At 49.3% G+C, this 13,946-nt stretch overlaps 1 protein-coding gene across 1 annotated transcript in view; it reads left to right on the forward strand.

The window, feature by feature from the left end:
- PIP5K1B (phosphatidylinositol-4-phosphate 5-kinase type 1 beta) overlaps nucleotides 1-11,859 on the forward strand; it is a 184,328-nt gene extending 172,469 nt beyond the window's left edge. The window contains exons 14-15 of the mRNA XM_058657404.1: nucleotides 1,889-2,006; nucleotides 11,522-11,859. Of these exons, the coding sequence (XP_058513387.1) occupies nucleotides 1,889-2,006; nucleotides 11,522-11,524 (121 nt within the window). The 3' untranslated portion in view covers nucleotides 11,525-11,859. The remainder of the gene's footprint in view (nucleotides 1-1,888; nucleotides 2,007-11,521) is intronic.
- The last annotated feature ends 2,087 nt before the right edge of the window (nucleotides 11,860-13,946 follow it).

Below are 13,946 nucleotides of genomic sequence, written 5' to 3' on the forward strand. Positions count from 1 at the left end.
CAGCAACCTGTGGGTATGGCAGCACCCCTACATCTGCAATTTTGCTTTCAGTTTTCCATCATCCACCAGAGTCCAAAAATACTAAATGGAAAATTCCATTTGTAAACAGTTCCTGCGTTCTAGCTTGTGTGCTATTCTGAGTCATGTGATGAAATCCCACACCATCTCCCGTGATGGGAATCATCTCTTTGTCCAAACTTTCCATGCTGTGTACGCCACCTGTCCATTAGTCACTTAGTAATCATCTCAGTTACCACATTGACCATTCTGACATGGCACGCTTGTGTTCAAGTTAATCTTATTGTAGCTAATGTCCCAACATGCAAGAACAATGATGCTGGCAATTCAAATGTACCCAAGAGAAGCCTTTGTGCTTCTTTTAAATGAGATGATGAAAGTTTGCCATAGGTGTGTGTGTGTGTCAGGAAAATATATATATTCCATGTTAAAGAATATAGTACCATCTGCAGTTTCAGGTATCCAGTGGTGGTCTTGAGCTGTAACTCCCACAGATAGGTGAGTGAAGACTAAAATAGCCAGAACCAGCTATTCACAAAGACACCTAGGGGACAACCAGAAGTTCACAATGATCTCAGGCATTGAAGTGAAAAGGGAAGAGGCCAATGTGATGGCTTATCAGGTTAATCCTTTGCCTGCAGTGCCAGCATCCCATATGGGTTCTGGCTCAAGTTCCAGCTGCTTCATTTCTGACCCACTCCCTGTTTATGGCCTGAGAAAGCAGTGGAGGATGCTCGGGTTCTCGAGTCCCTGCAACCGCATGGGAGACCCAGAAGAAGCTCCTGGATCTTGGCTTTGAATCAACTTAGCTGTGGTCATTATGGCCACCGAGGGAGTGAGCCAGCAGATGGAAGGTTTCTCTCTCTCTCTCTCTCTCTCTCTCTCTCTCTCTCTCTCTCTCTCTCTCTCGGTCTTTCCCCCCCTCCTTCTCTCTCTGTAAATCTGCCTCTCAAATTAAAAAATGAATAAATCTTTAGAAAAAAAGGAAAATGTAACAACGAGGCCACATTCTTTTTTTTTTTTTTCCAATGCCTCCCGCCCTGCAGCCCCCGGGAGTCCTGCTGACAAGAAAGGGCTTTTCGCCACATTCTTTTTTTAAAGGTTTATTTATTTGTATTGGAAAGGCAGATCAACAAAGAGGAGAGACAGAGAAATCTGCACTGGAGCTGAGTCCATTCAAAGCCAGGAGCCTCTTCCGGGTCTCCCACGCAGGTACAGGGTCCCAAGGCTTTGGGCCATCCTCTACTGCTTTCCCAGGCCACAAGCAGGGAGCTGGATGGGAAGTGGAGCAACTGGACACCACCCGATGCCCACACGGATGCTAGCACTTGGAGGTGGAGGGTTAGCTAATTGAGCCATCATGCCGGGCCACAAAGCCACATCTTTAAACTCAGCTATCTCCAGCTAGGACCATAGTTCCTTCCAACTCTTAGCATAGTGGTTTTTTTTTTTTGTTTTTTTTTTTAGATTGATTGATTGATTTGAAAGACAAGATTACAGAGAGAGAAAGAGAGACCTCCTATCTGCTGGCTCATTCCCCAAACAACTGCCAACAGCCAGGACAAGGCCAGGCCAAAGCCAAAGCTTCCTTCTGGGTCTCCCATGTGGGTGCGGGGCCCAAGCACTCGGGCCATCTTCTGCTGCTTTCCTAGGTACAATAACAGGGAGCTAGATCAGAAATGGAACAACCAGAACTTGAACTGGTGCCCACATGGGATACCAGTGTCACAGGCTGCGGCTTCATCTACTGTGCCACAATACCAGCCCTAGCACAATTCTGCATCGCCAAAAGCCACCCATTTTGTCTCCTAGCTGTAGTTGGACTTTCTTCCAGAGGCCACGTGCTCACTGCTTGCCTCTCTTTCTCCAGTAAAGGGTTAGCTTCCAGTTCAACCTTTACCCTGGAGGAGGGGACCATCTACCTGAGCGCCGATCCTGATGCTGTGGAGCTGCCGGAGGACAATGCCTCAGTACTGGATGTCTACTTGGTGAGTACTTGGTGCTCCACTTCCTCTCCGCCCTTTCTGGTTTACAAGTGGGCACAAGCATGGCTGACACGAAAAAAAAATCTGAAAACCCAGATGTGCTTGGTTTTAAGAAACGGATTTGGCACCCTGTGACGTTGGCAGAGGGAGCATCTTACTCCACGCTGTTTGCCCACAGTGCTTGGAGAGCTCTGCAGAGCAGAGCACCTGGGTTAGTGCTCACACAGTCACACACAGAACAGGCGAGTCCCTGGTGCCCAGGCTGCATGTAGCTCCTTAGTGTTTTTCCCAACAAAGTGGAGCCTTTCTTTGATGCTAGGCTGCCCCCTTGTGTTTGAACCTTGGTAAGGTGGGAGGCTTCCGGGCACAGAAGCCAGCCAGCCAAGGGAAGAACTGGAATTTAGCACCCAACCATCTTTGCTGAATGCCCCCTTGGCTTGCCATGGCCCAGCTGTGTGATTTGGGCAGGAACCTCTCTAGCTGCCTCCCTGCCCACCTCACATGGCTTACCCCCGGGATGCAGGCAGTCAGTCATGTCAGCATCCTGAAGGCCTGTCCTGTTGGCTCTCTGAGCTGTTAGGTAATACCTGGGAAGGGAGCCTGGTGGGCTACACTACAGGATCATGTTTCCATTCATGTCCTTGTGTCTTTCCACTGCCCTGCACAGGGAGCTTGTAGACTGGGCCTTCCTGTCTACTCATGCTTTGCACACCCCAAGCCAGCAGTCTAACAGTGTTAGACACACACACACACACCCCTCAGCATGCATCTCACCCCAACTCATCTCCCTTCAAATGCTGCTCCTCAGCCCATAGCCCTCTCATATATTCCCAGGTCTCAGGAGCAAAGTCCAGAGGCCCCTACACTGCCCCAGCGGCCGACCTTCCCTGCCTCCTATGAGGCCTCTTTGGCCCTTCTCCCTCCTGCTGATGCTGTTCCATTCTGGGCCGTCCTCTGCTGCTCTCCCAGGCATGTTAGCAGGGAGCTGATGGGAAGTGGAGCAGCTGGGCCTTGCCCTGGTACCATCTGTGATGCCACACTGGCATCTCCATTGCCCACGCACACTCTGCCTGTCCTTGTCTGCAGTTTTCCCATGCTTTTTCCTCACTTCCTCAGTGTCTCAGCCCAGACACCCTCTGCTACGCATTACCTGGTTTCTCTGTATAAAATACCATCCCTTAACTCCCACCGTAGGAAAGAACTTTCTTAATCATTTATTTTTTCATGTTAATACCATATTAATACAAAGAGAACCAATTCAATGCAATTCATATATACAATTCTATGAATATAATGATATTCCCTTTCTCTCTCCTTTTCTTTCTTTTTTCTTCTTTTTTTTCAGTTTTTGAGATAACACATTTCATATTTCTTTTTTTTAAGATTTATTTATTTATTCATTACAAAGTCAGATATACAGAGAGGAGGAGAGGCAGAGAGGAAGATCTTCCGTCGGATGATTCACTCCCCAAGTGAGCGCAACAGCCAGTGCTTTGCCAATCCGGAGTCAGGAGCCAGGCACTTCCTCCAGGTCTCCCACACAGGTGCAGGGTCCCAAGGCTTTGGACCATCCTCGACTGCTTTCCCAGGCCACAAGCAGGGAGCTGGATGGGAAGTGGAGCTGCCGGGATTAGAACCGGCGCCCATATGGGATCCTGGCACGTTCAAGGCAGGGACTTTTAGCCTTGTTTTTAATATGTATGTATTTCTTTGAAAGACAGCACACTGATCTGGTCATCACACCTTATATTCGTGTGTGAAATTGCCAAACTACATCCCTAAAAGTGAACAATGACCAAGCCTAGGGAGTGTGAAAGCTGCAGCGGCTTCTGATAAGGGCTACAGTGTGGTATCTTTGAAGAGTTTGGCATTTTGTTAGACTGCTAATGGCCGAGCCTGGCACACATTGGTCCAGGGCCCGCCTAGGTCCCTGCTTGCCTTGCTGTGTTCATCCAAGGACCAGTGATCCAGATGGTCCTGCATGCGGGTAAGCAAACCCAGGCTGAAGTTTATCCATTCCTGGAGCTGGGAAACAACAGAGCCACATTTAAACCCAGCTCTGTACGCTGTCCTTCCTAAAATTGAACTCAGAGACTAGGTACTGTTGATACAAGCCTCCATCCTGCCCCTAATGAAGGTGACACAGGGACTCAGGGAAGAGCAGGAGGTTAGTACAGAGTATTTTTCATAAGATTTCCATTTTGTTCTTTCCTTTCTTGCTCCCTTATTTTATTTTATTTTACTGCTGCACTGAATCATGCCTCAGATCCCTGCAGTATTCTGGCCAGCAGTAGAAAGCAGGAGTTAGGAACCAGAGGCAGGGATCAAAGCCAGGACCTTGGGTACATGGCATTCTGCACTTAACCACCAGGCCAAACACCCAGCCCTCTGGTAGGCTTTAATATTCTAGTGGAGATGTTCTCAAGCCTTTTATCTCTGTATGCTCTTAACTACGACTCAAGATCCATTATGGGCTGCCTCTGTCAGTATTCTGTGACAGTTTGCAGGGCCAGTGGCGTGGCAGTAGGCTCTCTCCTGTGCACCAGCATCCCACATGGGTGCTGGTTTGTATCCTGCTGCTCCACATCCAGTCTAGGTCCCTGCTTAAAGCCTGGGAAAGCAGCGAAGGATGGCCCAGCTCCCGGGCCTCCTCACCCACAGGGGACTCAGAAGCCGCTGCCTTCGGATTGGCACAGCTCTGGCCGCGGTGGCCATTTGGGAAGTGAACCAGCAAGTGGAATATCTTTCTTTCTCCATTTCTTCCTTCTCTCGGTAACTCTGCCTTTCCAACTGAAATGAAAATAAAATCCTTTTTAAAAACTGACAAAGTTGTAAAATATTCATTAGCTCTTCTAAAATAGTAACTTAAATGACATCTTATGAATGTAGCTGTATTTTACAGGACAAAAATAGGTTTAATAGGAAGAGTGGCATTGTTTCACACTTTTGTCAGTTCCCCTTATCTGGTTTAACAGAGGGTCTTTACAGTGTGACCTACTGTTTGATTTCTGGAAACTCCACTTTAAGCCCATGAGAGTAGAGAGGATGAGAAGGAAAGTAAAAACTGAACATTATTCAAAAATAATAAGAAGACTACTTTGACCTTATTTTCTCTACAAAGTTTTTCAAGTTTTTTAAATTGTGTTTGCTTATTTTCATTTTATTTTAAAGCCAGAGAGAGGTCTTCCATTCTTGGTTTCATTGCCCCAAATGGCCACAGTAAGTGGACTGAGCCAGATCAAAGCAGGAGCCCAGGACTCCATCTGGGGTCTCCAGGAGGGGCAGGAACCCTCGTGTGCGAGCCTGCCAGGTCTGCATTAGCAGGAAGTAGACAGGTCAACCAGAACTCGCACTCGGCACCCTGAAGCGGGATGCATGCGTCCCGAGGGGCAGCTCCTGTGTTTCAACTTGGTCCTGTCACCTCTTACAAAATCAAGCTGAACATGAACTGGAAAGAGTCTGTGAAGTTTGTGGCCTCTCATTAGTCTTGATGCATGAATTAGTTATCGGCTGTGAGCCTAAGTTTTCTACATCTGTGCAATGGAGACCCCTGTCAGCCTTAAAGGGCTGTGACTCATCCTGAGTTCCAGCAAGCTGAAGAAATAAGTTTTTCCAATATAGCTGTCATTGTTTCTGAAACTTTGGCTGCTTCATCACCTCCTCTGCCATAAGCCTTCACAATATTTGAAGTGTATGACAATCCTTCTGGAAAGTTCTGCACCATTAACTTGTCATTCCAGGGTGTGTTTTCAAGCTGAAGATTTTTATGTTTTATTTAGCCACAAACTGTCACAGTACTGAAACCTAAATTTTATAACAATCTTTCTAGAAAGTTCTACATCATTCACTTTAATCCCCAGCTGTGTTTTCATGCCAGAGAGTTCTATTATTGATGTTACACGTTCTTCCAAATGTGAAGAGGGACACACAGACGCCTGTCATTATTTTGTCCCCCTCTGCATTATGAAAAAAGGAGGAGAAGCCAGCCCCACCCCTGTGTATGCCCCCGGTTTGCTGTGGGCCTGCTCCCCAGAACGGGCTCAGGAAGCTGCAGAGATGGCCCTGTCACCTGTGTGGTCACAGTTACAGTTAGCTTTCGGGACACAGCCCTTCGTTGTTCCTCGTTGAATTGGAGTCTTCTAGAGCTTTGATTTGCACCTATGTGTAGCACTATGTATATATAAGTATATACACACACACACACACATATATATATATACATATCCCTTTACAAACAGAAATGTATGTGTATATTCCTTTGCAAAATACCTAGGTGACTTATGCCCACCAGATACCATATGAAATTTCCTCTCACGGATCAGCCACACGTTGTGTGCCCTGCCAGTAATGGGATGTGAAACTCAAAAGGAAGGTGTCCGTGCCAAGCCCCTCACTATTCCACCATGCTCATCAAGTCCCTTGGAGCGGGTTCCACATCCTTGTCACCCTGCACTGCTAAGAGCCATTCAACTTTCCTCCGTGAATACCACCCTGTCAGACTCCTTGGCAGATACTCGAATTCAGGAGGATGTCTTTCAAGATGATTGTATCCAGTGCCCAAAGATGTGTTTTCCATGCAGTGTGGAGCGGGTGGCCAGACGAGGGTGTTGAAGAGCATACCCAGGAGATGAGCTGGCCAAACTACTGTAAAATGAACGATGACTGAGCTAGTTCCATTTGCTGAGGAGTGCTGGAAGTCCAGGCACCGATGCTGTCGTGGCAGCCGCCTTCCCGTTTCCTTGCCTGATGCAGAAAGGGAATGGGAAGAGGAATAACCAACAAGAACCTATTCACAGCGGACAGTGGGGTGGGCGCACGCATCCTTGCGAGTCCAGATGAGAATGAGTGGGAAGTGGACTATGAGGGGACTGCTTTCGTAACCATGTACTAGTGGGCGAGATGACTGTGCCAAGGCAGTGGCCTCGTTGCCTCTGCCACTTGGAGGTGGCCCTGTCCTTGTCACTCTGCACGTTAGCATGGTCTCAGTGACCAGTACGTCATCTGCGTAAGTGTCTCCACCGAAGGCTGTTTAACGGCAAAACCAGCTGTGGTGAAGGAGAAACAGTTAAACTGGCTTTTTCTTTAGTCATGCCAGTCTTGGAGATGAACGCCTCGCTGGGTAGCTTGCGGACAGCTTCGGTATTTGGTGTGTGTTTAGGTTGCTTAAGAACTCTTTGATCACAGGATGAAGGGTGGCAGAGAAGTGCGAATGACTGAAGGAGGAGCTTAGCATGCTGCTGTGTCGGGGAAAACCTGGGGGAGAAGAAAGAACACACTCAGGTCAGAGGCTTTACAAAGTTCAGCGGAACTTGTTGGCAAGAGCCACTGCGTGTTGAGGCCCGACTTCCTGGGCACGCAGTGACTCCTGAATCATTCTTATTTAAACAGCTTTGACTGCGCAGCGGCTGTTGATATGCAGAAGCGGCAATCTTACTGCTTCTCGAGGGACTCTGAAGCCTCACCAGCCCGAGATGCCCCTCAAAATTCCGAGAGCAAACTAAGAAGCAGGAAAGGCAAACGTGCCTTTGCCCTAGGAGATAGCACTTTTAGTTATTTATTTGAAAGAGAAAGCTTGCATCCACTAATTCCCTACTCAAATGTGGCTGGAACTGGGTCTGAGTCAGGCAAAAGCCAGCAACCGGGAGCAAACTGCAGGTCTCCCACTTGGGTGGCAGGGATTCAAGTACTTGAGGCCTCACCTGCTGCCTGCCTTGGAGGGAGCCTCTTCAGAGCCAGGGCTCAAGCCAGGTACTTGGATGTGAGGTGCAGGTACCTTACCTGCCAGGCCAAGTGCCTGCTCCTGGATTGGAAGACATTTAGCCAGAGAATGCAGTTCCTGCCCAACGTGTGGCTCGATGTTGAGAAATGAAGAGATTCCAGGCCGAGTGGGCGAACCACCTGTATTTCCAGGAGTGATGGCCCCGGCAGTGTTGTTACCCAGGTACTAGTTCTGAGATGTGTGAGAGCCGAGCACACACCATGCTGCACCTGTCATGTATTCCCCTTTGTAAAGAGTGGCACACTGCAAAGTCATGAAGCTCCTTCAGGCTGAGTTAGAAGCTCACTGTAGCATTTGTTCCCTTCCAGAATAGCACTCACTTGTCTGAAGATTATTCTAGAAAATTGGGGTTGGACCTTGTGAAGGCATACTGGCTCTGCAGTAGGGCTGGAGTTAACACTTCAATAGCAGTGAGGCGGGCTCTCCTGCCGTAGCCAGGTCCGAGGCTTTGGCCTGCTGTCCTCTGTTGCACACTAGGTTTACACTGACACATGGCCTCACAGGCTAGCTTGATCCCCCCCTTTCTTCTGAGCCAGCCCTGTTCTGGCGTGGGCCTGGGGCTCCAGGCTGTGCACAGTTGCCCACCACCCCCGAGCCTGTACTCTGCCCTCCTCCAGGCCCTCCGGATTCTCCCTCAGCCATCTGTTCTGGTTTCCATTTCTGTCTGCTGCTTTGTCCTGGGAAGCTAGGATTGAACCAGGATCCTGACCTCAACTCCTGGAGGGAAAGCAGGCTCTGACAGAGTGAATACGGCTTCTCGAGGCCTTGAGCCTGCGGGAAACAGCACACTTAGGAGGAGTCGGATTGGGAGCAAGTGAGACTTTTAGGAAAAATGTACCTATTGCTTTTTAAAGATTGATTTGTTTGCTACAGAAACAGAGAAAGTCTTCCATCTACTAATTCACTCCTCAAAGGGTCGCAGTAGCTGGGGCTGCATCAGCCTGAAGCTAGGAGCCTGGAACTCTATCAGGGCCTCCAGATAGGTGGCAGGGGCCCAAAAACCTGGGCCATCTGCTGCTGCCTTTTCAGGCACATTAGCAGGGAGCTGGACCAGAAGTGGAGCAGCACTCCTACGGAAAGTCAGCATTGCAGCAGCAGCTTATGCCACTGTGCTACAATGCCAGCCCTTGAGAAAGAATTTAAAACCCATCCTTCTTCCAGTATGGACCTAGCCAACAAACCTGCCCTCATTCAAACCATTTCTTCCCTCCAGCACAGAGGAGGGACAGAAAATACTCAAGCAAGAGAAAGCCGAGCTTAGTGAGAGGCTCGCCGAGAGCTCAGTACTGCAGGTCTGAGGCTAGGCCGCCCTCGCATTATCTCCACCTGGATGGTTACTGACAAATCCCCCCACCAGGGCGGCTTCAGCCAGGAGTTCAGTCTCAGTTCTGATATACAGTGCCCCCCGAGCCAGGCTCTTCTGAAAGGGAGGGTCCTTCCTTGTGTTCTGGTGGTTCCATGGCTCTGACTGGCCTTCCTCTAGTTTCTTTATGTCTTGTCTGTTTTAAGGGATACCAGACATTGGATTCAGAGCTCGCTCTAACCCCCTATGGTCTCATGTTAACCAGAAGTTCTAAGTGGAGAAGAATCTATGGGGACCCTGCTCCACTCACTATCCCCTACCTCCCTGAGGGCCCATGGACCACATGGCCCCGGCTCCTGTTCCCTTCCCTTCCCCTTGGCTAATCTGCTGTAAGATTGGGTAGGTGTGACAGAATTAGAATCTCCACCCTCAAAAAAAATTGTCAGGTGCATATGACTGTGTTAACTGACTTGGCTCCTATTGGAGACTCGGTGTGTGTTAGAAAGACATTCCCTAGAGGTGGCCTGGGACATCAGTTCTTTAAAAGGCCCTCAGGTCCAGGACTGAGGTCCGCTGGGCTTGTACGCTGGCACTCCCCTAACGGTTGCCCCCTTCTCCAGTGGAGAAGCCAAAAACCTTCCTGAACTGGGTTTGCGGCCGAGTTCCTGCCTTCAGCAAGGCCGCCGCTGCCACCCACTGGTAGGAAAGTGGAAAGCCAGACTGAAACCTAATTAGGAGCAAGCCAGCCAGGCTCAATGGACTATTTCCACCAGTTGTACCTTCATGTAATCTCTTGCTCCCTGCAAGCCAAGTTAAGCAGGATGTCAGGGGCGGCTTCCTGTGACCCGCCCAGCATCCACCGCCTTTCACGAAGCCCGTAGTGGAGCACATCGCAGCAAGGCACTAATCCTCTCTCAGCTCCCAGCCTGCCTCTCAGAGCTGCCTCTGAGAGGACCCCTTGGAAGTGTGAGGTTCCAGCTCAGAAAACCTTACTTCAGCAGCAGCCTGAACCATGAATGCAGGGTTTCCGAAAACAGGGTGTCTGTCTCAGACAGGTTCTCTCTTGGAGCCACCAAGGGACCGTGCCTCTTGTACCCAGAGGTACAGGGTGCAGTGTAACGCATGCAGATAGGAAGCTGGTTTAAAAACAAAAGGCAGGTGCTGAAGCCCAGATCACCCTGGCCAGGGGTCCCGCTGCTGGGCGCCAGGAGCGATGGGAGTTTGTTTCCTGGCAGCTGCAGAGGGGCTGTGGGAGCACCTGTGGGATTGGCTCCCCGCCCCTGCCGGAGGCCCAGGAAGCAATGGCGTGCCCCCAGGGCTCTGTCCTTGTGCACACACTGGGCCATCATCTTCAGTCTGCATGCAACTGCATCCAAATTTCCCTTTGCGTTTGAGCCCAACCCTTGATGTCGTTTTCCCATGAGTTCCTCTGTAAAGACCCCATCCCAGGAGAAGGTCCGGTTCTGAGTTACTGGAAGCAAGGACTGCAACAGCCTGTGGGGAAGCTCCATGCACTCTGCCGAGACCTCGGACCACAGCTGTGCCGCTGCCCCCTCTGAGGCAGCCCGCACTGTGCTGCTTCCCTCAGGTTTTGCACAGGTGCAGGGACAAGGGTGAGAGCACACTGGTGCACTGCCAGCCAGAGCAGTGTGACATAGGGGATGACGGGGACTCAGTCAATGCTGCCTTCCCCCAAAGGTTGCTGCTGAGCCGTCCATCTGTGTGAGTGATTGACACCCGCCTCTTGGGTCTTGAAATTCATCAGGCCAGGACCAAGGGTTAAATATTGCTGCTGCACTAATAGTTTTGAAATGAAAGACCCTCCTCCTAAATGCATCCCCACAGTGGAGTGCCAGAGGCCAAGGCCACCCTCCCCTCTGGGTCTGCTCTAAGCTGACATTTTCCTGCCCGTCGGTGCGGAGCACCGTGCAGGGAATCGGAGGCTGCCTTGCCTCTGAGCCAGCCCAGTCTAGCAGAGTGTTGGTCTGCCTCTGAGCTGTGCATGCCGTACAAGAGCAGGGCATGCACCGACCCCATCCAGCTGAGCCCTGTCCTGAGAGCGGACGTGGCAGTTCCCTCCCGGTGCAACTTGACTGCAGCCACATCCTGGCTTCTGTCCTCCTGCTTAGAAATGGTGAACTTTTCCGTTCTTGCTCCTGCTGGAAGGCAGCATAAAGAGAAATGCCCGCTACCCTCCACTTGCTAGCCTTGTGGCTTGAGAAGCAACTCTGAACCCTGGGTCAGTGTGCACCTGGCAAGATGCAGATATGCAATCTAAGTTGTAATCACAGCAGACTTTCCAGAGCCCGAAGGGCCAGCTTTGTGCTGGGAATTCTGGGTCTCCAGCAACCCAGACATAAAAGAGATGCTGGGGATAGCTGGTCCGGGTTGGCGTAATGGCTCAACTGGCTAATCTCCTTCTGTTTATCCCCCCAGTGAGAATGATGATCACATCATGTGTACAAACGAGATGCACACACTTGTGAGAGAAGTTTCTCCACTCCAGAGTTGGGCAGAACTTGGCTGAGCCCCGACTGCACTCACAGTAATGACAGCTGGACCGGGAGTCTGCAGGCTGTCTGGGAAGCCTTAGGGGACAGGCTGATTAACAGACGGGTTGGCCAAAATACCACACTGTTCTATCCATCGCTGTTGCCTGCCGGCCAGCGAGGACCCACATGAACAATGTTTCTGCCGCTCCTGCACCATTGCCGCTCACCTTCTCTGGACCTGAAGCGCTGCTCTCCTGTGGACTTTAGCTTGATTTCCTTTTGCATCCAGTGATTCCACAAACAAGCAACATATGTAATCTGTTTCTATACTTTAAAAATCCAGCCAGCTAAAAAGGTAAAGTATAAATTCTGGGTTTGGTTGTTTTTTGTTTTGTTTGCGAAATCATAATCATAGCCCTTGTCATTCAAAGTTTAAATTGGTGTCATTTAAAGATCAACATAATCGGTCTGCCTATACTTTATAGAAAACTAGCTTCTATAAAGATTTTTTTTCACTGTTTATTAGTGAAACAAGAAAAGCAAAGCTATTTATAAAGGCCTTATGTCATGTATATACATTGTCTTTGAAATATTTGTGATTTAGATGATTGCTTGTAAAAGAGATAATTTATTTAGTAAATACTACTGTAAAGTATAGTTTTATTGAGAGAAATAAAATATTTTGTTCTCAGCTGTGGTGGTATCTAATGATTGATGGCCTTTGGAATAGCCAGGATCGTCTTCACGTTCAAGTTCTTTGGGATCTGACATAAACTGAATGTCATCACAAATTCAAAATGGAAACAGGGTAACATTCAACCCAGCAGTTAAGACACCTCTGTCCGCATCGCAGCGCTGGGTTCAGGTCCCAGCTCCGTCTCCTGCTGACACAGGAAGCAGTGACGGACGGAGACCTGGATGGAGTTCCCTGATCCAGTGTCAGCCCTGCTCAGCCGTAGCCGTTACAGGGCTGGGAAGTAAACTAACAGATGAAAGTTTCTCTGAACTTACGTTTAGCCAGATTGTAGTTTCTCATCTGTCTCAGGAAAGCTCAATACTTTATACCTTGACTTAACAATTGACATATGAAGCTACTTCGGAATGTTCCCAGAAAGGAGAACTAAAATAGACGTTTATCTTACCACCAAAAACAATTTTTTGAAAGCCATACAGAAGAAAGGTTGCCAAAAGGTTGCGGAGGGACTGAGGCTCAGCTCTGGCATCCCCTGCACCAGTTCCAGCCCCTTTTCCTATTGGTACACCTGGGAAGGCTTGGGCCCCTGCACCCTTGTGGGAGACCCTGAAGAAACCCCTGACCCCTGACTTCAGATCAGACCAGCTCCAGCCATTGTGGCCATTTGTAGACTGTGCAGTATAGATGGAAAGCAACTCTGTCTCTACTCTGCATTTCAAATAATTCTTTTTTTTAAAAGATTTATTTTTTTTTTTTATTACAAAGTCATATATACAGAGAGGAGAGACAGAGAGGAATATCTTCCGTCCGATGATTCACTCCCCAAGTGACCATAATGGCCAGTGCTGCGCCGATCCGAAGCCAGGAGCCAGGAACCTCTTCCAGGTCTCCCACACGGGTGCAGGGTCCCAAAGCATTGGGCCGTCCTCAACTGCTTTTCCAGGCCACAAGCAGGGAGCTGGATGGGAAGTGGAGCTGCCGGGATTAGAACCAGCGCCCATATGGGATCCTGGCGCGTTCAAGGCTAGGACTTTAGCTGCTAGGCCACACCACCGGGCCCTCAAATAATCCTTTTTAAAAGCTTGTGCGTATGCATATTATACAACAACTATGTGCTTATTTCTAAATGTTTCTGTACCAAAATAGCCTCTTTTTAGTTTAGTATTTTGAGCTAGAGAGAAACAGAACTGCCATCGACTGGCCCACTTCTCAAATCCCCACAAGAGCCAGAGCTGGGAACTCAATCGAGGTCTTCCACGTGGTGGCAGGAACCCAGTTATTGAGCTGCGTTTTCTGCGTCCCAGCATGAACATCCGAAGGAAGCTGGGGTGCGGAGTACAGCTGGGCATCAAGCCAAGCATTCTGGGGAGGACACAGGCATCCCAAGCCATACACCTAATCAGCAGGCCAAAAACCCAAACCAAGACTTACTGTTTAATTCTGTCTTCCATGAACGTTTGGGCATACCTCATGTGTTACATGGGAGTGCACAGCTATGGCTTGGTAAATCTTTTCCTAAGTAACCAGCCTGTAGAGCAAGATATAGACATTAGTATCTATCATGTGGCTCTTCCATTCACCCATTCTACTGATGCCAACCCCAAAGGTTAACATCGTTAGGACTTCTCCGCTCGTGGGCTAGCTTTGCCAGTTCTTGAACCTCACATGAATGGCA

The sequence above is a fragment of the Ochotona princeps genome, chromosome 31 (genome assembly GCF_030435755.1).
Source record: "Ochotona princeps isolate mOchPri1 chromosome 31, mOchPri1.hap1, whole genome shotgun sequence".
Classification (NCBI taxonomy): Eukaryota; Metazoa; Chordata; class Mammalia; order Lagomorpha; family Ochotonidae; genus Ochotona; species Ochotona princeps.